This window comes from Pteropus vampyrus, unplaced genomic scaffold (genome assembly GCF_000151845.1).
Source record: "Pteropus vampyrus isolate Shadow unplaced genomic scaffold, Pvam_2.0 Scaffold217, whole genome shotgun sequence".
NCBI lineage: Eukaryota > Metazoa > Chordata > Mammalia > Chiroptera > Pteropodidae > Pteropus > Pteropus vampyrus.
In genome coordinates, this window is record NW_011888998.1 from 3,120,635 (window position 1) to 3,146,533 (window position 25,899).

The 25,899-nt window shown below is 51.7% G+C and overlaps 1 protein-coding gene across 4 annotated transcripts; it reads right to left on the bottom strand.

Annotated features, from left to right (window-relative positions):
• Positions 1-474: 474 nt before the first annotated feature.
• VANGL2 (VANGL planar cell polarity protein 2) lies at positions 475-25,509 on the bottom strand. 4 transcript variants are annotated; one of them, XM_011373061.2, is made up of 10 exons: positions 25,197-25,509; positions 24,392-24,515; positions 20,472-20,639; positions 11,319-11,579; positions 11,063-11,183; positions 8,580-9,187; positions 7,673-7,809; positions 7,064-7,199; positions 4,419-4,650; positions 475-3,634 (listed from the first exon to the last, which is right to left on the bottom strand). In XM_011373061.2, exons 4-10 carry the CDS (start codon positions 11,387-11,389, stop codon positions 3,374-3,376), a joined length of 1,566 nt encoding a protein of 521 aa, XP_011371363.1. In that variant the 5' UTR covers positions 11,390-11,579; positions 20,472-20,639; positions 24,392-24,515; positions 25,197-25,509; the 3' UTR covers positions 475-3,373. The 4 variants fall into 4 exon arrangements, with proteins under 4 accessions (XP_011371363.1, XP_011371364.1, XP_011371365.1 ...); XM_011373062.2 differs by lacking the exon at positions 24,392-24,515; XM_011373063.2 differs by lacking the exon at positions 20,472-20,639.
• Positions 25,510-25,899: the final 390 nt, after the last annotated feature.

The window sequence follows — 25,899 nt, forward strand, 5'->3', positions numbered from 1 at the left end:
AAAAAAAGAAAAACAACAGAATGCCCCCACAAAAGTCAAATGTCTTTATTTTATATATATAAAAAAAAATTGTACAGTTTTAGTTCCTATGTTTAAGAAAAAAAAATCCCTAAAATTGCCAAAATGTTTAGATCCACTGCAAGCTGTAAAAACAAGCTTTTTATATATTAAAAAAAATTTACATTTTGTTATTTTCTACATGCATGCACAAGGTCTCAGCTCTGTAACCCCGCCCCCCCCAAAAAAAGAAAAGAAAAAAATCTATATCCAACAGTAGAAAATTCTACATTTACAATCTCACTTGGAAAGGACTCCGAAAGCCCTCTTCCTTTCACGCACATAAGAACAAATCACGACAATCACACAGCAGGACCAAGTACATCAGCAGATGTTGCCAGTGGGGAGGGCAGACAAATGAGAAGACATACTGAAAGACACCATGGAGGGGCAGGAAGCTCATCTGGGCCCAAAAAAGGAGAGGCACAAACTCTGAGAAATGGATGTTAACGATGAGAAGGTTCAGGGGTCCCAATGTCCCATCACAGCTACTGTATCAGGGTTTGCAACAGGAATACCGAGGTGGGGATGGGGAAGCAAGAAATTAAGGGCTGATATGGTGGGAGGATGGGAAGAATAATGAGAGACTAGAGGGAAATAAACAAGAATAAACAGAGTACGAAGAGTAGTTTAGAGAAAGGGACCAATGAGGACAGAAGCAGAGTGGCAAGGTAAGTGAAGGACTGAGGCACAGTGTCCTGGTATGAAGGGAAGGAGGACAAGTGTTCCAAATGACAGAAAGGAAGGCCTGGCAAGCATGATGGAGATGCACTAGGATGCCAAGTAGTCATAGAAAAAAAGAGTACTGGAGAGATCCAGCCATAGCATCCCCTATAGTAATACAAGGGGAAGAGAGGTGGCAACAGGAGGACACACCCCCACCAGGGAAGAATGAAAAAATCCAGCGAGTGATGGGACACTGCTCAGAGGGACTGGGTCAGCTGCAGATCCCACAGCAATTCACAGCATGAAGACAACCTCCCATATAGAAGCAAAACACAAACACAGCCACACACTTGACAATTCATCCGGACATTAAAAAAAAATAATAAAAATAATCAAAGAAAACAAAGATACCACAGTTCCGACACAAAGGACCAAAACACTACGATTCTGTCACAGCCCTTAGTGCTTAGAGAAAGAGTTGGGGAGAAAATTTTTTGTTTTAGGAAAAAAGAATGAAAGAATCACAGTGATTAAAAACATGGTAGGTTCTTAAAATAAACACTCCCCTGCCCCTAACCTAGGGCAGCAACTAAGATCCCAATTACTCTCCCTACCCTGGCCCCAACTCGCTTCCTCAAACCACACCACATCCCACTCCTGCTCACAAAGGCAATGACCCCGATTCACCATCCAGGCCCCATTTTCCAGGATAGTGAGGTATTTAGAAATGTGACCCAGAGGGGGCGACTCTAAAACCAGGTCTTTAAAGAGAAGAAAAGATACCTTCCCAAGACTCCCCAGGAGAGGATGTATTTCACTTAGGCCTATCCAAAAAACCCAGAGCTCAGCCCAAGGCAGACCTCTAGGCCTGGTCCAAGGCAGTCCTGCAATCTAGCCCTGTGGGAATGAGGTAAGCACTGGCTGAAGAGCCCTTCTCTAGGAAGTGGTGGGTGGACAGGTGTGCTTTTTCAGAAAGAACAGCAGGAGAAAGGCCAATCACTAGGCCCACCCAGCCCAGGACTGCTGCTACACAGAGAAGAAGCCTCCCTCCTGAGACATCGGTGGGGACCTTACCTCAGGGTGCACTCTGAAAGGAAATAACCAATGAGTTTTCAGAGGAAAGACAGGCCTATAAGGGACATTGTGTTACTCAGATTGCTGACCCAGGGGAACACTCCAGCCCAGCCACGAGAACTGTTGCCATGTGGATCTTGGCTGGAGGTATCTGGATGCTTCCTAGTTCTATTGCCCTTGGCTAAAACTACATGATTTAATGGCTCAGATTTACACTGAATATATGTATTAGAAGGTCGGCGATTTTGCTCAAAATGTGACAGAAATTCTCAAGAATTCGGACTGGGTGCAAAGACTATAGAAGGTAATTGGAGTAAGGGGCTAAGTACCCACACAAAAGGCAGCAATCCTGGTCACTCACCCCAATACAGAGGGAGACCAGAGCCCAGAGAACCAGGCAAAGGGAGGAGTGGAGGGAAACCTGGCCAGCCAAGGAAAAGAGACCCCTGAGGCAAAGAAGTGGGCTTAAGGCAGGGGATAAAGAGGAGCTGCTGGCTCCCCCCACAAAAATGATGAGGCAACCGGTCTCTGGAGCTGTGAGAAGACACAGCAAGACTCGGGGTGGCTGGTGAAGGAAAGAAAAATATTTGCCTAAGACCACCGGGGTTGGCTTGGGGTCTGCAAGCCACTAATTCTATACAGGAGTCTATATGCCACCCTTCACTGGGAGGGGGAACCTGCCCCACCAAGGTGGGAAAGAAGGTGAGGGCAAGTACAGAGGTCAGGGGTCGGTGATGTTTACTGGGTCTCTCCTGCCCTCCCCTCAGAAGATGCCTAGAAAAAAAGCCATTTGAAGAAAGGTCTCAGGAAAGGGTATCACAGAGGGTTTCTGCCCCAGTTTGCTTGTGGTCGCATGTGACCATGACCATACAAGTCAGAAACGGAAGATGGAGATTTCGGGGTAAAGGAGGGATCTTCCTTTGCTCTAAATATGTGTGGATGGGAGAGGGAGGCTCTAACAATTGGAAGCAAATAATCCTGGCAGGGGACCCCTAACTCTGGGGCAGTGTTGGGGGATACGGCATATCCTTGCCCCAAGAACTCAGGGTTTGTTACACATGGGGTGCGTGGCAGGAGAGGCGGATCACCTACCAGCTGGGTCGGGAAGAGCTGCTGCCCCGGAGGAGTTTGGCACCACGGTTCTCTGGAGTCATGTCTGTGACTCCCAGAGACACTTTATTGGGGGCCACTTGAGAGAAGAGCCACAAGAACCTGGGTTCAAGAGTGGAGGCTCAGGAGAGCCCCGTGCACTTTCAGAAAAGACTGTCATCCGGGGAAAGGAGATCGAGAGAGGCACTGAATTTTGCAGGGCCTGGAATGATAAAAAAGTGGGAGTGGGTGGGAGAGGGAACTTCCCAGGTACTATTGACAGCAGGATGATCTCTCCAGGTTCACGTGGGGTGAATAAGGAAGAAGGGAGGATACAGGATGGGGGTAAGTTAATTCAAGTAAAAAAAAGGTGGGGGGCAAGAAGGAGGTGGTCAGCCAAGAATATGGCTGGGCCTGAGTCCCAAGCCCTGAGCCCCTCCCACCGCCCCAGGAGCCCGGCATCACCCACTCCCCTGCTGTTGCACAATCACACTGAGGTCTCAGACTGCAGCCGCATAACAAACTTGTGTGACTTGGGGTCCACAAATTCCTCAGAGAGTTTGAAAAATGGAACCTTCTTGGTGCTCACCACCAGGCTGAAGTCCTGGCGTTTTAAGAGGAAAACGATGCCATCCTTAAGCCCATTGGTCACCGGCTCCTCGCTCACCAGTGTCCACTGTTTGGCCAGCCAGCGTTCTTTGTGGTACTGGATGGTGGGTCCAGCTGCCAGGTACCGCTCCAGGAAGGCCTGAGGAAGGAATAAAGGCCTGGGTGGGAGGCTCTCCCACCCACCATCCTGCATCCTCTAGAGGCACAGCTTCCAAAGACAGCCAAGATGCCTCCAGCTCACTCTGCATATGATGTGAGAATGTGAGAACAGGAAGAGATTATCTGCTTCAGACTCCTGTTTTATAAATAAGAAAGTGGAAGCCCACAGAGGTGATTTGACTCAGCAGGGTCAGCACTAGAACTTGGCTCTTCTGACGCCTTCATTCTCTACTCCTCCCCCCGCATCAGGCAGTGACTCAGGCAAGCCCTCACACTTTCCTCCTTCCTCTCTACCCATCTGGCACAGTTAGGGACAAGCAGGTCTGCAAGAGGTGTCATGATTAAAATGCAACAACGATGACTCAGAGGGAGCAAGTCTAAGATGTGGGCAGTAGAGCTGAGGGGTAGGTAATGGCTCAAAATGGATCGAAAAGAACAAAGAAGACCTGGTGGGGGTAAATGGGTGAAAGTGGGACTTTGGGTCTGGAAATTTCAGAGCCCTTCTAGAGATGAGAAATAAGTCTCACCCATGCTCAAAATGGTCCCAAAGCTCCCTCTTCTCCTCACCACTAAGAACTTCACCCATGCAGAGATGGGGTGGATGGGGTAAGGATGAGAGAAGAGGCTATAGGGAGGTAGAGATGAGTGAGAGAGAGAAATAGAGAGTAAGGAAAGAAGTAAGAGAATATGAGCAAAAGGATGTGGAGAAGAAGGGCGCCAGAACTGGAGAAAGAGGAAGGATGCTGGGAGCTGAGCAGGCCTACCTTGGGCGTCATGTCGTGCGTGATGCAGAACTCCAGGTGCTGCAGGATGCTCTCCATGGTGTGGTAAGGCTGCTGCTTGGTGGTCCGGAGGTACTTCTGCATGGCACGGGCCATGGACGCAAAGATGGCCTGGGCTGCCTCCCGGGGATCCATCACCTCCCTGGGATTCTTCTGCTCCTCCTCCTGTAGCCGCTTAATGTGAGTGAAGGCCTCCTCCACAGCCACCACAAGCCTGGCGGACAGGAGGGGTTCTAAACCAGATGTCAACCTCTCATCTTCCCCCCAGCTCCAGCCATCCAACAGTCTGAACAAGGTCAGGCTTTTATGTTCTCAAGGAAAGAATATGAACCCATGTGCAGCCAAGGCTGGGCTTTGGGGGCTGCGTGTGCTCATGTGCATATGCTGTTGGGGGAAGGGGAGGGCTCTTCAGCTGCAGAGCTCAGTGAGCCCATCCCAGGGACTTAAAGAAAACATCTAGTGTGAAACCCAGAGACAACTAACAACTAGGAACTAAGTTATGAGAAAGGCCAGCATTGCATCAAACCCTAGGAAAAGCGTTCTTAAATAAGACCCTCAAATCACTCTTCATCGGGTGAAAAATTAATAAATACAACTACACCAAAATGGCAGATTTCTATTCAACCACGACAGCATGGGCAACATTAACAAACATCTATTGGGGTGGTGGGGGGAGGGGATATGCAAAGAATTTGCTACAAATCAAGAAGAAAAAGGCAAAAACACCATAGAAAAAAGGGCAAAGGAGGTGAACAAACAATTCATGAAAGGCCGAACTATGAATTAGTCACTTGCTAGTAATTAGAGAGATGTTTAAAATGTTACTAATATATTACTTATCCATCAAAGTGGAAAAAATTAGGAAGATGATAATCCAAATATCAGTTAGGATGTTGTGAGTATTCCATGAACTACTATGCAGAGATAGGATGCAACAAGCCAGATGTGTAGGTAACATGGGTGACTCTCAGAAACACAGTCATGGAGAAACAGGAAAAATAAGCCAATTTACATGGAAAGCATAGAGATACATATACAAACCAACACCAGTATTCAGAAGTCTTTCGAGTAGCTTAGAATGGGATTCTAGGCTAAGTAAATCTGTGCATCTACGTACACCTACAGTTTCTTTGTTTATTCTTTTGCTTCCCCTAAGTGTCTCAGTGAATAAAGTTCCTTTTGAAATGATCTTTTTGTCTCAGGTGAACCAAAAGAAAGTTTTCTCCTGATGACAACCCAGTAATGGAGAAAGGTCACCTATGGGCCAAGAATGGTGGTGGCCAAGCAAAAGATACAAAGACCTTAGACAGGGCAGAGGTACAGGGAGCAAAGGGGACAGACACCTCGTCTCCTTCGCATGAGGGTCACTCCTGAGACAATTGGAAACGCACTGGAATGTTGCAGAAATGAGGCTGGCGATCTTTGATATACTTCAGGGGACACCAGGCTCATGTAAGAACAGGCTAAGAGCTACCTTCCTCCCTTAATGTCTGGAGATCGTGTCAAAGAGGGGCTTGAGGTCCCCCGCTCTTCCCCAGTGGAAATCCAGACAGACCCAGGTTGGACCTTGCACCAAGAAAGAATCTTTAGGCGTAACTTAAATTCGCATAATAATATAAATGGGAAAAAAGGAGGAGTGAGGACAGCATTTAAAAATTTACCAAGACATGGGCAATAGACTCATTTTTTGCAGGGAAAAATGTACCATTTGCTGAACAAGCCTGTGATAGACAGTACTTGGAAAGAGGTCTCGCCCAGCCTCAGTCCCTGCTGCTGCAAGGGAGGCTCACATCCCTTCTCTGGGTCCCTGGCCTACTGTGGCAGCTAAAATTCAAAGATGCCCGCACCCACCTCTGCCAGATTCCCACCCTCTGGTGATCCGATCTCAGTACATCTTGGAAGTGCCAAATCAGTTGACCTTAAAATACAAGATTAGGACGTGTTTCCATAGTGTAGCGGTTAGCACATCTGCTTTACATGCAGAAAGTCCTGGGTTCACACCCCAGTGGAGCCATGGTCTACGGCCATGCCACCCTGAACAAGCCCAATGTCTGATCTCGGAAGCTAAGCAGGGTCGGGCCTGGTTAGTACTTGGATGGGAGACCAGGTGCTGTAGGCATAAATAATAATAAGTAATAATAAAAAAATAAAAGAAAATACAAGATTATCATGGTGGGCCTGATCTCATCATAAGAGCTCGTAAAAGCAGTTTCCTCCAGTTGGTGGTAGAAGTCAGAGAGATCTGCTTCTGTTGACCTTGAGGAAAAAGCAAACTGCATGTTGCAAACTGCCTACAGGGCCAGGTGATAGTGAGCCTGGAAGACAACCCAACCTCTGCACGAGACATTAGTGGAGGCCTATTGAACCCTGCCTGACCCATGGGACTGTGAGGTAATAGACCTGTGTTGTTTTGCAGAGCCGAGTTGATGGTGATTTGTTTTGGCAGCAACAGAACACAAATACACACCTCCCACCCTGGTCATCATTGCTCACTCCTCTATTTCCATCAGTTACAGAAGCCCATTGGTCTTCCTCTCCTGAGCCACCTATCCACACCCAACAGCTCCTCCTGGCATACATGTACACACAAGCGCATGTGCACGCACACGCACACCCTCAGGACTTACCTGGCCCTCCGCTTTCGCACCCTCCGCTCATGCTCAGCCTCCTCATAGTAGTACTCGTTGTGGCTGTTGTCCCGCCTCCGGGCAGCTGCTGCAATCACAGCCCGGGACTGGCCCGTGGAGTTGTTGGTGCTGTTTTCTGCACAGGAGCAGGAAAAAGATGGGATGGTCACTTTGGAGCATGGCCTTGCTTCTCGCTCCAAGAAGTCTGGAGACAGACTCTGGACACATCCAAAGGAAGCTATGCCCACCCCTGGCAATACCCCCTGTTCCCAATCATTGTGGCACTGGAGAGCAAAAGCTCTGCACATGTTCCTCGCCAGTGCAGGAGGTTCTGGAGCTTATAGAGCTGAGGACTTAGGACCAGGGCTGATGAGCAGACGGAGAGGAGCCAGACTCGGGGGACACACCATGGCATAAAGCGATAGCATGTAGGATCAGCAGCTAAGACCAGCCACCTGGAGTCAAGGGAAAGGACAGAACAGAAGGGGCTGGGACATGGGCCAGGGAAGGAGAAAGCAAGGGAAGAAGGGTGAGAGAGAAATGGGGAAGAGTTAATTTGGAGTCCTGCTTGGGAAAAGACCAAGAGGGTGGAGGAGCAGGGCCGCTCACCCTCTCCGAGGGAATACACCTTGAAGCCAGACACTTTCTTGGCCAGGACGGACTTGGGCAGGTTGAGAAGGGCAGGGTTGTAGACAGGGAAGTCATGGTAATACTTCTCCAGGATCCACACTGCCACTCGCTGGATGCTGTGGGGGAGACACAGAAGGGGAAGGGAGAAGGGACAGACAAGGCGCGCAGGGGAAGGGATACATCAGGGCAGGTTGGCAGGGCAGGAAAGGACATAGGACAGGAACAAGCTGCCAAGAAGCCTGGCTCAGGGCCTGAGGTCTACTTACCAGGCTCCCAAGCCTTCCCTGGGGCTGAGCCCACTGGTACTTCCCTGTCGTGCTGAAGCCCAGGGAAGAGAGGGCATGAAGCCTGGGTCCCCAGCCAAGGGTAGCTCATCCCTCCAGAATTCCCCCCAGGATTCCCTACAGGACCAGGAAATGCTGCTAATACTGGGAGTATGGCCTAGGAGCTTCCTGACTGCAGGTTTAGGTAGGCTGAAGAGCTCTCTTCATTCTCTTTTGCTAGGGGTCCCTCCTCTGGCCAGCTCATCTCAGTAACCACTCATCCTGTGTTCATAAGAGGCTATGCCTCTAAGAAAGAGCTAGAAAAGTGATACTCAAAAGCCCTTGTTTGTGTCCCACACCTCTCTCCTCTTTGGCCCATCCCGGAGATCCCCATCTCCATCTGTTCATTGGTTCACTTCCACTCCATCTAGCCGCAGGACCCTGTGCATGACCCTCTTATCAAGCAATAAACATTGGTGAAAATATGCTATGTGCAAAGTACTCAACTCCTTTCCACACGGCCCTCTTAGCCCCTCATCCCCCATCCCACCACCACAACGCCCTGCCCTCAGTCACCCCTGCCTCCTCCCCATGCCCATCTGCTGGCTCCCAGGCGCTCATACCTGAGATGGCCCACGTTGTAGAAGCGGCTGGCTCCATCGGTGGAGCGCACAACCTTGAGTGTGAACTGAGGCTGCAGCTGGCGCAGCTCCAGCAGGACCACTGCCAGGTAGTGCACGAAGAGCAGGGCGTCCACCAGCGATACAGCAAACTGCACCACACCCTGGTAGCTGCGCTCCCGCGCGTCCAGGATGCGCACACCATAGAAGAGCCAGTAGGAGATGACAAGCAGGAAGACGAGCACCATGAGCAGGGCACGCAGCACGAAGACACGGGGCAGCGAGGCCTTGGGCCTGCGGAAGAACAGGGCCCAGCTGCCCAGCAGCAGGATGAGCAACTTGAAGGCCACGGAAATGAAGAGACCCTCGCAGGCCGTCCCACAGGGCTCCAGCTCCTCCCGCCAGAGCAGAGGGGGCAGCAGCAGGAAAGCCAGTGGCGTGAGGAAGGAGAGCAGCGCCAGTGTGGCCCCCGCTGCCACCCCCAGGTGACGGGAGCAGTCCAGTGGGACACTGTCCTCCATGTCCTTGGCGATGCGCGTGAGATCATCATGGGAGATGCTGTGCTCTGAGGTGCCTGTTACTACCGTGGTCGTCTCCCCCCAGTTGTCATCCTACAGCAGGAGGAGCCACAGCAATGGGGGGTGGGGACGGTGAACAGGAGAATGGGTGAGGGGATAAAGACAGAGAGGAGAAGGAGAAGAAAGAGAGAGTCATCAGCCAGTATGAAGCCATTGAGGTACAGACTGAGCTCCACTGTGTCAAAGCCTGGCCTCTGCAGGGATGGGCCATCTGAGACCAGTGCCTCGGGGACCCTCACAGCAATCAGTGTGACAGGAAAGACTACATATGCACAGATGACCCTCAGAGCAGAGAGCACAAGAGAGATGCTGAGGGAGCTGCTCAAGCAGTGACTGGGACCTAAGGTCACACTCACCAGGCAAAGCAGGCAGACCACCTGCAATGGCAAGTTTAGCAAGAAACACCTATTCTCCAGGCATCGAGAGCCACTTGAGGTTTCTGACTAAGGGAGTGAAGATAAGGGGACACCAAAGGGAAAGGAGGGGGTAAGGTGAATGCTTAGTGCAGGATGTGGGCAACACAGTGCAGACTAGGGCCTCTCTGAGTCTATGATCTGCCCAGCTGGCTCTGCTGGGCCATCTGAATGCCCACAGCACAGGGCTTCCTATTCCTGGAAGCAAGGGGATGGACAAGCTAAGGTCTCCAGAAGCCCTTCTAAGTCTGGTTCACTCAAGCTGTTTCTCTGAAAAGGCTAGACACCATCCCATAGGAGAGCCCCAAGATCACCAGGAACCATCAGTATCCATGCTCTTCACTCCGAGACAGCTTGAAGATATGGAGTCACATCCTATGCCTGGGGAACTTAGGTGACAGGACTGAGACATGGAATGGGGAATGTAGGAGACTGCTTGGCAGGGTCCATGATTAGGGGGTTGAAGAAGCTCCTCTCCCAAGGATAAGAGTCTAATCTGAACACAGAAAGTAGATGTGCTGACCACCTTCAGTTCAAGAAACAGGGTCTACCGCTCACCCCAGTGTAACTCCAGACACACTGCCTATCCTCCCAAAGATCAAGGTGTGGGAATTCCTCCCAACAGCAGGTGAGCCTAGCACATCTCAGGGTCACTTCAAGAATTTAGGAGGCAAGGTCTCAGGAAGAAGGTGGGATTGGGAACGAGGAAGAAAAAACATTTCCCTCTGTTATTAATCTGTCCCCAAGACCCAGCAATTCCCAATATCAGTCACAGAGAGTTCTTGTGAGGAAAAAGGAGCTGGGAGTCTCCGGCCCCCTACGATGCCCCCAAGGAGAAAGAAGAGGAATAAGACATGGGCAACCTACAGTCATCTCACATCCCGGCTCTGTCCTATGCCTGCCCTATGTTCTGCCTACTGATCCCTCTACCAGGTGGGCACAGGGGGCCACAGAAGTTAGAGCAGGAGCAACCTGTTCATCCTTGTGAGGGAGAACTCTCTTCCTCTCTGTCCCTCCCCCTCATCTCCCAGCCTCACTTGTTCGCAGGTTCCCTTTCACCATCAACTCCTCCCGTACCTCTTTTCCCCACCAAAACTCAGGTGATGCTATTCTACAGGCTGACACCAGAGGGCGCCAGAGTGCCAGCACCTTAAGGCTCAAGGAAACTCAGGGCTGCCCACACCTCCAGTCCCAGAACTGTCCTCCAACTCCCATTCCCAGGGGCCTGACTGACCAGCACTGGCCAGAGGAACTACTAATCCCAACCTCTTTAGAGATGAGGAAGGAAGGAGCGGCTGTTTCCAAAGGGATTTCTACTGAAATTCCCTGAATTCCACTGAAGTGGGGTTCAACCTTAGAATAAGACATGTCTTTTCAAATCTGGCCTCTGTAAGAAGAGATCAGGCTTCCTGACCTTTCCCCTTGCTGGCAGACCTCCGGCTTCCCCAAAGGTCAGTCCGGAAACACCTGACCTACACATCATCCCGACACTCACCCGCTCATCCCCCCGTGTGGACTCATTGTCCAGCAGGGGCTCCCCTGGAGCCTGGATTGTCACTGACTTGTCCCCACGGCTCCCATCTCGGCTCTTAGAGCGGTGTCTGTCCCGGCGGTCCCTGCAGCAGGAGGCCAGGGTAACAGGCACAGGTCAAGGGGAGGACCTGGGTCTTCTCAGCAGCCACCCCCACCACACTGCCCCACGCATACCCACCTCTGAACCACCCCCAACCTCCTTCTGCCACCTGTGTCACCTGTGCTTGCGGGAGCTGCGGGAGTGGCCTGACTTGTAGGAATAGCCTGAGTACTGGGACTCAGTGTCCATGGCGTCTGAACGCCGTCCCTTGTAGCGCTCCAGGGCCACAGGCTGGGGCCTTTGCGGGGGCCCCACAGCCACCTCCTTCAGCACTGGCTTCTTCAGGCCAAGGGGCACCTTCAGGAAATCAACCGTCACCCTGAAGGACTCTATTTTGCTGGACGGGTGGGCTTGTCTCAGAGAAAATCAAGCGACGCTCCTAGGGAGAGGAAGCAGCTGGTTAGCGGTAGCTGAGCTCCTGTGGGAGGTCAGGACAGAGGAAGACCATCCCTAAATAGCAGCCGCCAAAGCTCAGGGGAGCCTGGCCACTGCCTGAGACTATTCCACCCAGGTTCCTGCTTTATCCAAGGGGCCTGGTTCCTCCTGTCCTGTCTCCTGGAAAGCGCCCTCAGACAATGCCAAGGGCTCGGGATAGAGGGAAGATACTAGCGAAGACCACCCAAAGTGACCCAATCCTGGACCCCGGAGGAGAGAACCAGGGCAATGCATTCCTATTCTCAAACAGGCTGAAAGGGCAGGTGCTGGCCAGGCTGCGCCAATGGGAGACCCCAGAGAACAGGAAGCATCTGGCAGTCCTTCTCTTCAAGTCATCTTCTCCACCCGCCAGCTTCTGAGTGTGCCCACAGCGGGGCTGCCTATGATGTTCCCTTGGCATTATCTCTCCAGCATCTACACATACACCCACAGTTACCCTTCAGGTCAGGTTAGCTGCTGCTGCCCTGGAGGCTGAGTGTGTGTGTGCACATGCGTACTAGGTGGCAGGGTGAAGGATGGCAACAATGGATAATGTGGTGGGGGTGGGGAGAGAAGGCAAGTAGAAACTATTCTTCAAAAACCTAACATCCTGAAATTGGCAAGATGGTGATTTCATCTGGCTATTTGTGGGCTGAGGGGTAGCATCCTTCATCTACATTTTCACGTTCTAACTCTGCAGAGGACAATGACCTCTCCCTCTCTTTCCCAAATCCTGCTCATTCTTCAGAATCGGACCCCAGTCCTTCTTAAAAGCCCAGCCCCCTGCCTACTCTACACCCAATGTTCTATCTTCTCCTCTGACCCCGACGCTACCAATCGTCACCACAGACTGAGCACTTATGTCTGATCTTTACTCACTAAGTCATCAAATCTTTCTTGAGCACCTACTATGAATCAATGTACCCTGGGTACACAGTGGTGAAAGAGACCTGGGTTTACAGTATAGCGGGGCAGGTGCACACTGAGCAAGTAAACAGGTGAGTATAAATGACTTACTGTAGGAGTGGTGGAAGAAGACCAGCAAACTATAGAGACAATTCCAGGGAGTGGGAGCTATCTTAAACTGGGAAGCTCTGGAAATTCTGAGAAAAAGACACCTAAGGTTGAAAGAGAGCAGGAGTTAACCAGGCAGAGTAGAGAGGAAGCCCATGGAGCAGAGAATCACACATGGGAAGGCCAAAGGCAGCGAAGAGCTCGGTGTGTTTAAAGAACCTTAAAAGGCCAGTGGAGCAAGGAAGGGAGAGAGCAGTGGAAGGAGGAGCTGAAGAGACTGCCAGGGGCCAGGTTATTGAAAGATCCATGGGCCTTGGGTTGTATTCTAAGCAAGGGGAAGGCTGAGATGGACTTTAGCTGTGCAGACATGGACTGTTAAAAGGGGACAGTAGAAATCTGGAGATGAGTAAGGAGGCCACTGCAGCCACGCAGGCTTGGATAGGGCAATGCTGCAGAGGAGATAAGAAATAGTTGTGTTTGAGATAGATGATAGTAGGATCAACAAGCCTTAATGAGGACTGAAGAGGAGCGCAGGGTCCAGATCTCTGGCCTGAGTAAGAGTTTATGGTAGTGCCCTTTTAACGTGGGGGAGACTGGGGAAGAAACAAGTTTAGCAGGGAAGATGATCCACTTCATTTCCAGCTTGCTGAGTTCAGGGCTGTGAGAGGCAGTAGAGTAGGCAGCTGGTGTCAGAGAAACTGGACTCAGAAACGAGTCCCCCTGGAGATGCAAGGTCATGGGAATAAATGGGATCAGCTAAGGAATTAAGTAAGGGGTCCCTGAGAGCCCCAATGTAAATGTGTCCAGAGGAAAAGGAGCAGAGAAAGGGCTGAGAATGTGGGACCAGGGGAGTGAGCTCTCATGCAGCCAAGGACTCAGAGCTTCCTGAGGTGAGAATAAAATCAGCCAGGTCAAGTGCTGCTGAGAGGTCGATTATGTTAAGAACAAAAATGGGTTTGCTTTGTGTAGCTGTTAACTTTTCCCACAATGAAACTAAACCATCGGCAACTAGCAAATAAGGCCTATGATGATATCTACTACCCTCCTGTGGGCACAGAGTACATAACTGACACCCACCTAGTAAATGAATATGCTTCTGACTCTCAGGGAAATGGTAATGAATGCAGGGAAATGAAATCAATGCTAAGTCCATTCATTTATCCTCCTAACAGAGATATCTGGAGGCACTCCATGGTCTGGTGATGCTTGTCATATCCTATATCAAAGCAAGTACGTGATAGAGGCACACCTAGGGGACAGAAATGTAAGACCTTAACCCAATCCCAGACCTTTCTAAAAACCTTTGCCACAGGCAAGGCCATTGTTCAACACCCTGTGTGCAGTTTCCAGCCACCTCCTGAGAACCTGCTCTAGTGGTTTAGTCCTCGACACAGCTTAGACATCTCACCTGCATCTCTCTTGCTGTGGTTCAGCCTATTCTTTCTAGTCCTCCTCCTAAAACCTAAATTTCACTAGGAGGTTCAAAGAGAGCAAGTGGGTTACAGAACAAGGAGGGTGGAGACATTAAGGTGAAAAGGAGTGCCATGGATCGGGGTCCGGAGACACCAGACTGTGCATGTCCTCAGGCTCATCTCGAATACTCAGGTCTGCCAGAGCCAATGGTGAAAAGAGCCTGGTATTTTCAATCAAGGATGTGCATTCAAAACCTAGCTCTCCCATTGCGTAGCTGTGTGACCACGGGCAAGTTACTTCTCTGTGCTTTGTAGTCTGGTAGGCTCATCAGGAAAACAGGGAAAATGATATATACTTGATAGGGCTGCTGTGAGGATCCTAGAGGTAAAAGAAGTGCCTTTATAAACTGCTCAGCTAGTAATTAGGTAAGCAATTAACATGCTCTGACTCCAGGATCACTCATACTCCAACCGCCGGACACTTCATCTGAGAGTTGGTTGGGAAAGAGGTGATATATAAAAATCCTGGTGTTTGTATGACTAACTAAAGAAGACACACACACACACACACACACACACACACACACACACCCTTGACCAGAACCACCACTTCAAACACACCCAGGTGGGAAGCCATTGTATTTCCCCTACAGATAAATTTCAAACTGGACAAGGGTGCCAGTCTCCTCTCAGTCTTTTGTTCTGAGCTGCTCAGCCTAGAGCCCTACCTTCTTCCCAGCTACTTTTTAGAGACATAAACCCTGTTCCCCTGCTCTGCTTCTCCCAACCCTACCAACCCAACTCAAGGTACCCCAAAAGCACCAAAGCATGTTCCTCCCTCCCTTGCCAAACAGAGGGGCCAAAAATGAACCGAATTTCAGAGATCTTTGCTTTCCGTCCCCTTAAGTACCCCAGGGAACTAATCCAAGCACTGGAGAAGCTGGGAGGAGGGATGGTGAGTGAGCAAAGAAGAGAAGGGCAGAAGTTCCCCTGGTTTAATCAGTCTCAGGAATCAGGGGTTTGGAGGTTCTCCAGGGTGGGAAGCATTCCCAGGGAAGACAGTGGAGGCAGGGATCACTGTATGAGATCAACAAGTGGAAAAGGAGGAAGGCTTGACTTGGTTGGGGGCAGGGAGATTGGGAGTGGGTGGCAGGCTATAAAAGAGTGTCTCATTGCCTTTCACCTTGCCCCCTCCCCAAACACACAAACACACTCTGTCCCCTGCTCAAACCAATCATGGATTATCTGGGGTTAAAAGGAGGCCAGAGTGGAGAGAGGAAGGGAAGAGAGAGTCCCTCACAAAAAGGAGACCCTTCTCCCTTCCAAAGGCCTTTCAGAAATAAAATTAATGGAATGTGTCTCAGTATCATCCCAAGGGGAATGGGGGAAGGAGTAGGGGGGAATGTGGGGGCTTTTGTCCTCGCTGCCCAGCTTCTCCCACATTGATCACCATGGCAACCAAAGCCCCCTGTTGCCTAGGTGATGGCAGCCAGGTCCTGGAACCCATACCCGACATCCAAAGCAAGGGAAGTTATGGAGGTAGGGGGTTAGGGACAGAGGGAGAAAGAATGGGGTTTCTCTTCTGGCAGCCCCAGCTTTTGTCTGAGCTCTGGGATCGGGTTTCTTCAGAAAACAATCGGAGCCCTCTGAAAAAAAAAACGCTCAGAACCTGGCAACAGGCAGGAGCAAGGCCCTGCAGGGAGGGTAGCGGGAGGTTGGTGTTGGCCAAAATGGTAACCAAGACTAGACCCTTCTCCATTGCCCCACTCAGAAGAGCAGCTCAATTGGACAATGGCTTGGACACAGACGAGGGCACCCCTATGTAGGGCACGTGCTGAGGACAGATGACCAGGGGCCAGGCATCTGTGGTCACCACCTCCTTCTTCCACTGCTCTCTGAGGCCATCCCACTGCCCAGTCCCAGCTCCTTTAGGCCTGAGGTAGGGAAAGGAGGCAGGGCAGAGATGAAGATGGGCTGGGGAAGGCACTGTGGGAGCCAGAGAAGAGGAGGTAGGGAAAGGAAGGGAGGGGACAGGGCACAATCGAGCACCTATAAAGAATGCCGACTGTTCCTCATCTACACAGTGGGCAGGGCTGCAGTGTAGCAGAGAAGTGTGGGTTGATTTTTAAATGGTCTTCCAGCCAGAGGGGGAAAGAGGACAGGAAAGAGGATGAGAAGCCAAAAATGTTCCTCTGACACGACAGATCTCTGATAGGTCCAGGACGAGGTAAGGGTGATCCCGCCTTGACGCAAGGGGATAACCGTGACCACGTCTCCAGATCCCTCCTACAGAGGATTCTAGGGACCCTTGTCCATTAAAGGTTTCTGATTCCTACACAAGAGCCTGGATCTTTGCATGTACCCTGCACTCCCTTCCACACTGCAACCTGCAGGTTGTGTGGCCATGTGGGTGCCCCCAGCCCCAGGGCTCCCTAAGCTCCCCTACCACAACCACAATGTCCAAGAATATCAATGCGAGTTCCACCCAAAGTGGTGGATGCCCATCCTGCAAGGTGGCACTAGGAGCCCCAGTGTCCCAGGGCTAGATGTCTGTCCAAAGAGATAGCACCTTGCCAGGTCATCAGACCAATGTAAGGCACAACAGAGATTCAAAGTCACACCCGTCGCTTTCAGACCTTGGCTTTTCCTCCTTGCCAAGCTTCTCACTGAGTCTCATCACTGTGCTCAATCCAAGCCGCCCTGTCAGGCAATGGTGGGGGAGGGAGGTGTCTGGTGTGCAGCGAAAATGCAACCCCTAACATGGCTCTCATGGAAGACAAGAAGGTGCCGGAACCTTTGACTGTGCCCATGTCCTCCCCTAGCCTCCCCCTCCCTTTGATCACGTCTCTCAGGAGAAGACAGTGGATTGATCCACCCAGTTCTCAGCAGGTTTCAGCACTAACCTGGAAGAGGCCTTTGAGATGCAACCCCGAGTTTTACAGAGAAAAAGGTCAGGCCCAGAGAAAGAAGGTGGCCAGCCCATGGTCATGACAATGGAAGCAACCCTCTTCTGGCCTCCAATGTTAGAAAGACGTCACAAAAATTGACTTTGAGGTGAGCTCCTCTCAGAGTAAGACCCAGTTCCTCCACGAGACTCCTTTTTGGAACAGCCAAGACTATAAGGCCAGGACAGGGGGAAACTCACTGACTCCTGCCCTCTTTTCACCAGTGACAAAGGGACAGAGACTAGACAAGTCAAAGCCGAGACCAAAGAGTCCTTTCCCCTCCAAGGGGCAGTCTCTGTCCCCACCATCCACGGCTCCCAGCTGAGAGGGTCCTGATGTTCCTCATTCATTTCCATCCAGCCTCAGGTCATGAACAAGCCACCCATCCCACAAGGCCCGTGCTGGGTTTTCTCTACCACAAAAAGTACTAAGGCACAGAGTGGGCCAGGACCAGCCCCAGGCTCTGGATCCTCATTCTTGTACCCTAAAAAAGGCCCCCATGTCCTTGGGTGACAGTGCTGTCCAGGAGGCCATAGAGAACAGCTGGATCTCAGTGGGCTGAGGGGGAGGAAAGAGCCGGACCGAGGAGCCAGGATCTGGCACCAAGTGCCCCACCCCGATCCTGCTCAGCAGGCACTCTCCTGGACAGCCCCAGACATGAGCTCACCATCCTTAGAGCCCAGGGGCAAGGGGCAGAAACCTTCTCCTCACAGGGCTGACGCAAGGGAGGGGCTGTGCTTGGGTCACCTAGGCATCTCTGCTTCCAGAGCAGCTGCTCATCACCAAACCCCACTGCAAAGAGCAGGGGAGGGCCCAGAGACTGGGCTCTTGGCCAAGATACCTAAGCATGCTTTCTAACTAAAAAGGAGCCAGGGAAGCCAAAGTCAGGCCCTCTCTAACCTACTTCCTTACTATTTCTCCTTCTAAGGCAGGGGTGAGGCTGGGGACCCTCCAAATCCACGGACACACTTGAACATAGACACACATGTACACCCACGCAGCTATTCTCCCTCTGAAACCTGGAATGGCTCCTGCCTGCCCCACCCAGCTCCACCCACCCTGGCTGGGCAGGTTCTGTAGAGACCTGCTCTGCTTTCTCTGGCACCCCCATCCCTACCCCATCTTTCTAAAGTCCCTGCCCCCCAGCACACCAAACACAAGAGCACACATGTGCATGCACACTCACACACACCCCCTAGCACTCCATTCCCTAGCCTCCCCCAGACCCATTACCAGTCAGTCTGAAAAGGAACATGACAGGGGAGGAGTGTGCAGTAGGAAGGGTGAGTAATCCCTTTGGCATATGTCCCAGGTGAAGGCTAAGCTGGTAAGAAGGTAACCAGGGCTTCTAGATGCCTGGATGCTCTAATTTTCACCAATGAGCAGGCCCCACAATTTCCACCCACCGGGCTCTGAGCTGCCTCCTCCCTCAGCTGGAGCAAAAGACTGGCCCCTACCTGCCCCCAGGTAAGCTGTGGAAGAGCCAAGAAGGCACCTCCAAGTTGTCCGCAGTGACAAGAGAAGGTGGACAATGGAAGGTGAGCAAGCTGGGATGGCCCACAGGCCAACCTCCCGTGCACACCACTCCCACCCTAACAGAAAAAAAAAAAAAAAACACCTCCCTCTCTCCAGAGCCTACAGTCACAGGTAGGCCCCAACTGTCCCTGACCCCAAGGGGGACCTTCAGAGCAGCTCACACAGCTCCTGTCTCTAAGTAGGAGGTGGAAAGCAGCTGCTGGGGAGAGGGAGTCAGCCACCCTTAGGCTTGCATGTGGATGGGGACAGCTGTGATGTGAATCCACTGGCAATAAAGATTGGTTTGTATGGGAAAGGTGGGAAGGTGGGTCTAAGAGTGTGAAACGCAGTGTGACTGCAGGTACAAGTGGCAAGTCTAGGTCTCCCCAATCAGAAAACTTCACACCTCAGCCAGTTCTTATGTAGGAAAAGAGGCCAGCTGAAAGGCCCAAGTACCAACTAGCCTCCACCACCTTAACAAATCTACTCCTTCTGAGAAATCCAACCTCCCCCACCCCTTATATCTGCCATCTACCTTCCTGGATAAAGCCAGTGATAGGAAAAAAAAAAAAAAAAACCACAAGTGTCTCTGCTCACACTCCATGGTTTTTGAAGTTACTGTATTCACACCTCAGGCTCAGCACCTGTTCCTGTCCAATCCCCACTTACCCTAGAAAGCCAGAGCCCCTCTCCCCAGACTCAAGCGTAAACACATCATCTCCCTTCTGGCCAGGGGAACCAGGAGCTCTCTGATGAAAGCAAGAGTCTGAGGATATTGTTAGGGGGTTGCTAGTAAACCATATAAACAATGAGGGCCAGGCCCCATCTGATCACAAGCACAAACAACCCCATGGGCTATCATGGTGGGAGCCCATGTGTGAAGTGGCCCAGCAGAGAGGAAGGGGCCAGCCCCAGGAGAGGTTCTGCCATGGCCGCAGCCTTGCCCCAGGCTTGTGACAACTGGTGCTCCTCTTAGGAGACTCTGTTCCTCCAGGAGACTCCATGTCACCCCTTCCCTTAGGGGTAGACTTCTCAAGTCTGCTTTTCAGGAGACAGGAGAATTATTCAAGTTCAAGATTAAAGGTAGTAATGAACAAAATCAGACCTAATTATAATGAGAATAGGCAAAGGCGGAAAGAGCACTTTGGGAAACAGAAGAGCAATGAAGTTAGAGCTAGCACAGCCTCCAAGGAGCTATGCAATCTCTAAACTTGAGTTTTCGTATCTATAAAATGGGGATAATAGTGCCTACTTCAGAAGGTTAAGAGTTTTCAACAAAATAACGTATACAGAATATCACAATCAGGCACATAACAGATGCTCAATAAAATGTTAGTTTCCCTCCTCTTTGTCCTTTAGAAGTACACAGCCAATTCATGTTCCCTTAGCCTCATTGTGGGAAATAAGACCCCACCCAGAATAAGAGGAATCTCCTCTGGCTACAGTGTTGGCCCCCACCCGACATGAGTGCCCCTCTCTAAGTAAGACCACACCCTGCAATGCCTGACAGAGCAGCCAAAATCCCTCTTGCTCTCTCGACCTCTTTCCTCAGGGGCTCCGGGACCCCGAGACTCTCTCTTTCCTTCCTTCCTTGTACTTACAGTGAGGCAGGGCCTGGGCTCCAATCATCTCCCGCTGTCCTGTAGGCACTAAGCCCAGCTGTGTGTGCAGTGGCAGGGAAGGGGCCCCCAAGCTTCCCACTCCACCTTGGCCCCCAGCTTCTTCCCACTCACCCCTCTCACTGCCCCTCCCTGATTGGCAGGATATCCTCAGCTCTGCTGATTCCAAGCCCGCTTCTCCAAACCCATTCCCAGCTGTCATGTCTGTAATTACTAACCTTGCCAGGGGCATTGGACAAGCACAGCAGCACCTCATTTCCAAAGGGTATCCCCCACCCCACCCCACCCCATGCCTCCTACTCTGTACTACTCAGAGTGAAGGGAAGAGATGGAAAGATTCTCCATGACCCACCTCATTTCTCTCCACATCACAAAAAGGTGACAGAGGGCTGCTCAAATCAGGTCACCAAGAGACAAGGTAAAGAAGAGAAGGGCTGCTGAGGGGCAGGGATGAGTAGGATGTACTCCCAGGCCTCTCCACCTCTGCTACCAAAACCTCGCCATGAACAATGTTACCCACCTGGAAAGGGTAAGTGGAGAAATTTTAGTTCAAGTGAGAGAGAGGGGAAATTGACACCCTGTAAAACAGGAAAACAGGAACCCACGAGGATGAGGGTAGATGCATCCAGGAGGGAGCTGCCCAAGAGGAGAATATGTCAAGTTTCAAAGTCCCGTGTGACACAGATCCTGAGAAGAAGCAGTAATATCCCACAGCCTCTCCTCTCCCTAGTACCTCCATCCCCACCGACCACATAGGACTTGGTTTTATAAGCAAGGAAACTGAGGCCAAGTCCCCACTGCATACTTCAGAGTCCAATAATATCAAGCTGCACGTAGTTCACCGACACCCCTGACTCTTCTTGCCCTCTCAGCCTCTCCCTGCAGTGCCCTCCTCGGTCCCCTCACTGCCTGCCTAACTCACATGTTAAATCCTGCTAAGGGCAATCCACACCATGGAATATGACTCAGCCATGAAAAGGAATGAAGTCCAATACGTGCTACAACATGGATTGACCTTGAAGATTAATCTAAGTAAGGGAAGCTAGATGCAAAAGGTCACACATTGTATAATTCCATTTATATGAAATATCCAGAATAGGTAAGTCCATAGAGACAAAATACAGATTGGTGGTGGGGATTGGAGAGGAACCGCTTAATGGGCACTGGTTTTCTTTTGGGATGGTAAAAATGTTTTTAGATAGAGGCCATAGTTGCACGACATTGAGAATGTACTAAGTGCCATTGTTCATCCTAAAATGGTTAATTTTATGTTATGTGAATTTCGTCTTAATTAAAAAAAAAAAAATACATCCACTTAAGGACACACCTCCAGGTACCTTCCCTGATACCCACCTCAGGGCCAGTACTCTTACTCTATGTTCTGCTGGGCCCAGAACACACCTCCACATAGCACTCACTAGGCTAAATGACTCCACGTGTTTTGCACATCTCCCCATGAAAGCCTGTCTCATTCGCCCCTCTATCCTCTGTGCTTCACACGACACCTGGCAGATAGGCGGCGCCCAACATGGACTGCCAGAAGAAGAGCATAACCAAAGCCTAGCTCTCCTCCGCAGCCCAGAACTCTCTCCGTAGCACTCTTCAGTCAGAATCCGAACCACACCAGCTACCATTTACTGCTGAGTGCTTCCCGTGTGCCAGGTACTATGTGAAGTACTCTCTACATATTACTTCATTTAATACTCATAAACCTAAGAGGCAGGACCTATTTTTAACTCCGTTATACAGGTGAGGCTTCGAAAAGTTATCTGTTTTTCTCTGAGGTCACAACTAGGAAGTGGCAAAACCAGAATTTAAGAGTAAGCTGAGGGGTGGTTTCATAGTGTAGTGGTTAGCACGTCTGCTTTACACACAGAAGGTCCTGGGTCTGTGCCCCAGGTGGAGCCAAAGACCATACCCCAGGTGCGCCAGGCCCTGGGTGCAGGCAGCACCAGCACGTGGGAGGAGACACTCTGCCTTAAGAGATCCAGTTCTTAAGGAGAAACTGCAACATCCATTGGTCAGGGGTGGAAGGGCCAAGGGGGGGGAATTAAAGAGAGTGGGGGAAAGTAAGCTGAAACCCAGGGAAGGAGGCCACTGTGGGGAACCTAGGATTCCTTGAGGAAGGCCCCACCTGGGGTTGGAGGATAGCATCTTAAGACATCTAAGAGGCTGAGGAATGGAGGAAAGGGGTTCTTAAACTCCAAAGTCACACCACTATACTCTTAAGCACTAATTCTAACCACGTCAGACTCTTTCTTTTGGCCTCACAGTGTGTGGAGCTGGTGGAGGAATGAGCCACAGAGACACCTGGAGTCCCTAAAACTCAAGAGACTATCGATAAAGGGAGTCCCAGAGCTCTTCCCCCAAAGTTCTGTTAGCCAAGTTCACGGCCCCCCTAACGGGAAAGACCTCTTGGAAACCAGATGAGCAGATAAAAGTCTGCCCTCCTCTAGGCCCAGAGAAGGGGGCCCTTCCTCAGACCTCAAAGGAGCCGGAGCAGATGGGAACACACCAGAGAGGCCTGCCCCAGAAGAATTAGAGGAAATAGAAGCAGAAGCAAGACTATGGGGAAGGAGGGGCCAATGTGACCACTGGATCCAGTCTGGAAGTAGTTGCAGAGATGGCACTTCCTATTGTCTGGTCACAATTCCTCCTCCTTGGAAGAGCGCCCCACCAGTATAGCACAGCATATATGCAGTGAGACTGCACAGGGAGAACAAGGAGCCCAAAGGCTAAATGCAAGAGCATGCTCGCCACAGGAGACCTACCCACCAGACAGGTCTCAGTTTGAGAGAATCGTACTTTTTTAAAAAATTCAGTCTTCTCCTACTCTGCCCCTATTCCCAGTGCCAACATTTTCTAACCCCCACCACTCTTATCCCAAGGGTCTTAGGAAAGTGGGGAGCCTGAGGACTAAAAAGGGAACATTCCAATCACAAGTGCCCATTAGGGACTCTAACATTCCAATCCAATCCAATCCCACAGAGACCCTAATGGGCAATCACAACCTCAGCTCCTAAAACTGGATGCCTCAACCTGACCTCTGGCAGCAAGAGGAAAATGGCTGAGAGAGTGAGATGAGCAAACAAGGTGTGCACCTGAAAGGCCAGCCCCTTCCCTTCACTCCAAAACAGAAAGACGAGAGAAGAGGTAAAGGGGACGGCTGCTGCTTCTCTGAGAAGACTGCCAATTCCTGAGCAATGTGACTTCCTACCTTGCTATCATAATGACGGGACATGGGTGCCTGCCCCTTCCCCAACTCGGGCATCTGCCCCTCTTGCAAGCTCAGCCCCTATTCTTCGCCCTGAGATGGGGCCCCAGACCACAGCCCCATCCAGTCTCTCTTCTTGCCAGTGAAAAGGGAAACTATGCAACAAACCACACAGACACACTTCCAGAAACTCCTGAAGAACACCTCCCACTCCACTCCACGCCCCCCCAGCTCCCGCTGGCTTCTCCAGAGCTCCCATGCCACCTTTTCAACCTCATGGAGAAGAACTCAAGTTGTTCTGCACCAGGTCTCCTCCCTCCAGCAAGCATACTCCTTCCTCTTGCCTCCATCCATTCCAATACCCCAAGACTCCTCGGGAACTGTTAGATCCTGGAGGCAGGGCAGTTAGTGGGCCTGGAAGCAGAAACTCCAAAACAGCTTTCCAAGTGAACTGTGACCAGAGGGGGCAGAATTGAGTCTGGAAAGCCAAGAATGTAGCCTCTCCAAGCATTAGAATCCAACCTATGTTTGGGGCGCAGGGGTCCCTCTTATTCTTCCCCTTGACTCCTCCAATCCTCATTTCACTAAGACTACAACCAGAATCCCTATTCCTCATACCACACATCCTTTTCCAGAAAAACCCACTTCCCAAAACAGGCCCCTCATAAGATGTCCCACTCACTCTCACCCACAGGTCTCAGAAACTTAAGGCAGTACCCTCAAACCAAGTCAGGGACATCCAGGAAGCCTTAGAATCCTCCAGACAGCCTTCCTTTTGTGCTTTCTGCCAGGAAAATCTGCCTGCAGGGGCAAGAGGTAGTACCCCCAACACACTCAAAAACGTACACCACCTAAGGCAGGCACACACACACTGGTACTTATTCATCTGCAAAGGTTACACCCAAGAGAACACATTCATTCACACGGCTTCCCAGGACACAGGTGCACACATACATCCGGGGTATGCCCCATTCTGCTCTTATACCACCAATCTTCCCCGGTACCTATACACCGCTTTCCCATAAACCCTTCCCGGTTTCACACACATAGACACATACCTTCCCCAGAGTGTACGCATAAATTCACATCCAAACACACAGCAGATTCATGGTCAGCAGCTCCCTGGGTGCACACACACTCAGGCACAGAAAAACATCTACACCTCCAAACCCAGGGGCCCACCTGCAGGACACACAAAAACAAAGAATCATGCACATTGGTCTTCCATCAATCCTTTAAAACTCACTAGTGCAGAGCCCAAGATCCCTCATATGAGTAAACAGGAGTGAGCAAAGGGATGCCGGCTCCTGATCCCTGGGCCATACCCAGTGCCCGGGTGCCCAGGCTGCTAGTCCCATTCTCGAGCTGCAAACACACAGCCTCTTACTCGCCTGCGCCGGCTCTCCAGACCTGACATTACACCCTGAACCATACCTGTCCCGTCCCTCCCTATACTCCTGTGGTGTTGATGCACCCTAAGCACCCTCGCTTCCAATATCTCCAGACCCCAATCCTTCCACTGTCTCTCCCCCCACCTCCAATACACACACCCAGTCTCCGGCTTTAACCGGCTCCCCCGGGATCATTAAGGGCCCAGGAAAGTCCCGGGCTCTCCAGGCCCGGCTCCGCCCCACCATGCACCCCTTCCCCTCCCCAAAACTGGGGAGGGTTCCTCTGTGCAGTGGTGGAGCAGGCCGGAAGGGGGTTGCCCTGCGCCTCCCTTCCCCCATGAGCCACCCTGCCCAATCAAGGGTCGGGCACCCCCTGGTTCCTTGCACGATTGTCCTTTTCTGTTTCTTTTTCTTTTTCTTTTTCTTTTTTTTTCCGCAAACTTCGCCCGCGTCTCCGCGGCCCGGCACTCACCCGCCGCTGCGACCTGCCCGTGGGCTCAGCGGGCGCCGCGCTCGGCCCGGCGCCTTTGTATCCGCAGCGCCCCGGGTCGCTCCGAACTCCGTGCTCCCGGCTCGGCAGTGGGGACCGCGGGGATGTGGAGGGGGCTCCGGAGCCTAGTCCGTCCCCTCTGCGTCCCAGACCGCTGCCTCTGCCCCCTCAAGGCCCCGGGACAGGGGGCCGGGGGCAATGGGGGGCGCTCAGGCTCCCATGGCGGGACCAGGGATCTAGGAATCAGGGATCGGGAATCAGACCTGGAGCCGGCGGCGGAGGGGGAGGGGAGGAGGCGCGAGGGGGGGCTGCAGGGGGCGGGGAACCAGTTCACAGTGCCGCCTCCCGGCTGTTCCCGTGGTCACCGCCCTCCCGCCGCTGCATCCATTGTTTGCGGCCCAGCTCTTCCCGGAGTCACCGCTTCCCCCAACCTCCGCCTCCATATACCCTGCGGCCCTCGGCGATCCTCGGACTCGGCGGCGGTGCTGCGACTCCGGCCCCAAACGTAAACCTAGGGGTACCTCGACTCCTGGCCTTGGCCCAGCCTACAGGCTGCTTTCCTCGGCCTCCCTTCCCCTGTCGGAGACGGAGCCCCCAACCCCCCGGGGATGGCCGAGTTCAGTACTTGAGGGCCACGAACCCGGCTACACAAAGTCCAATGGAATCTGGGACGTGGAAAGATTGA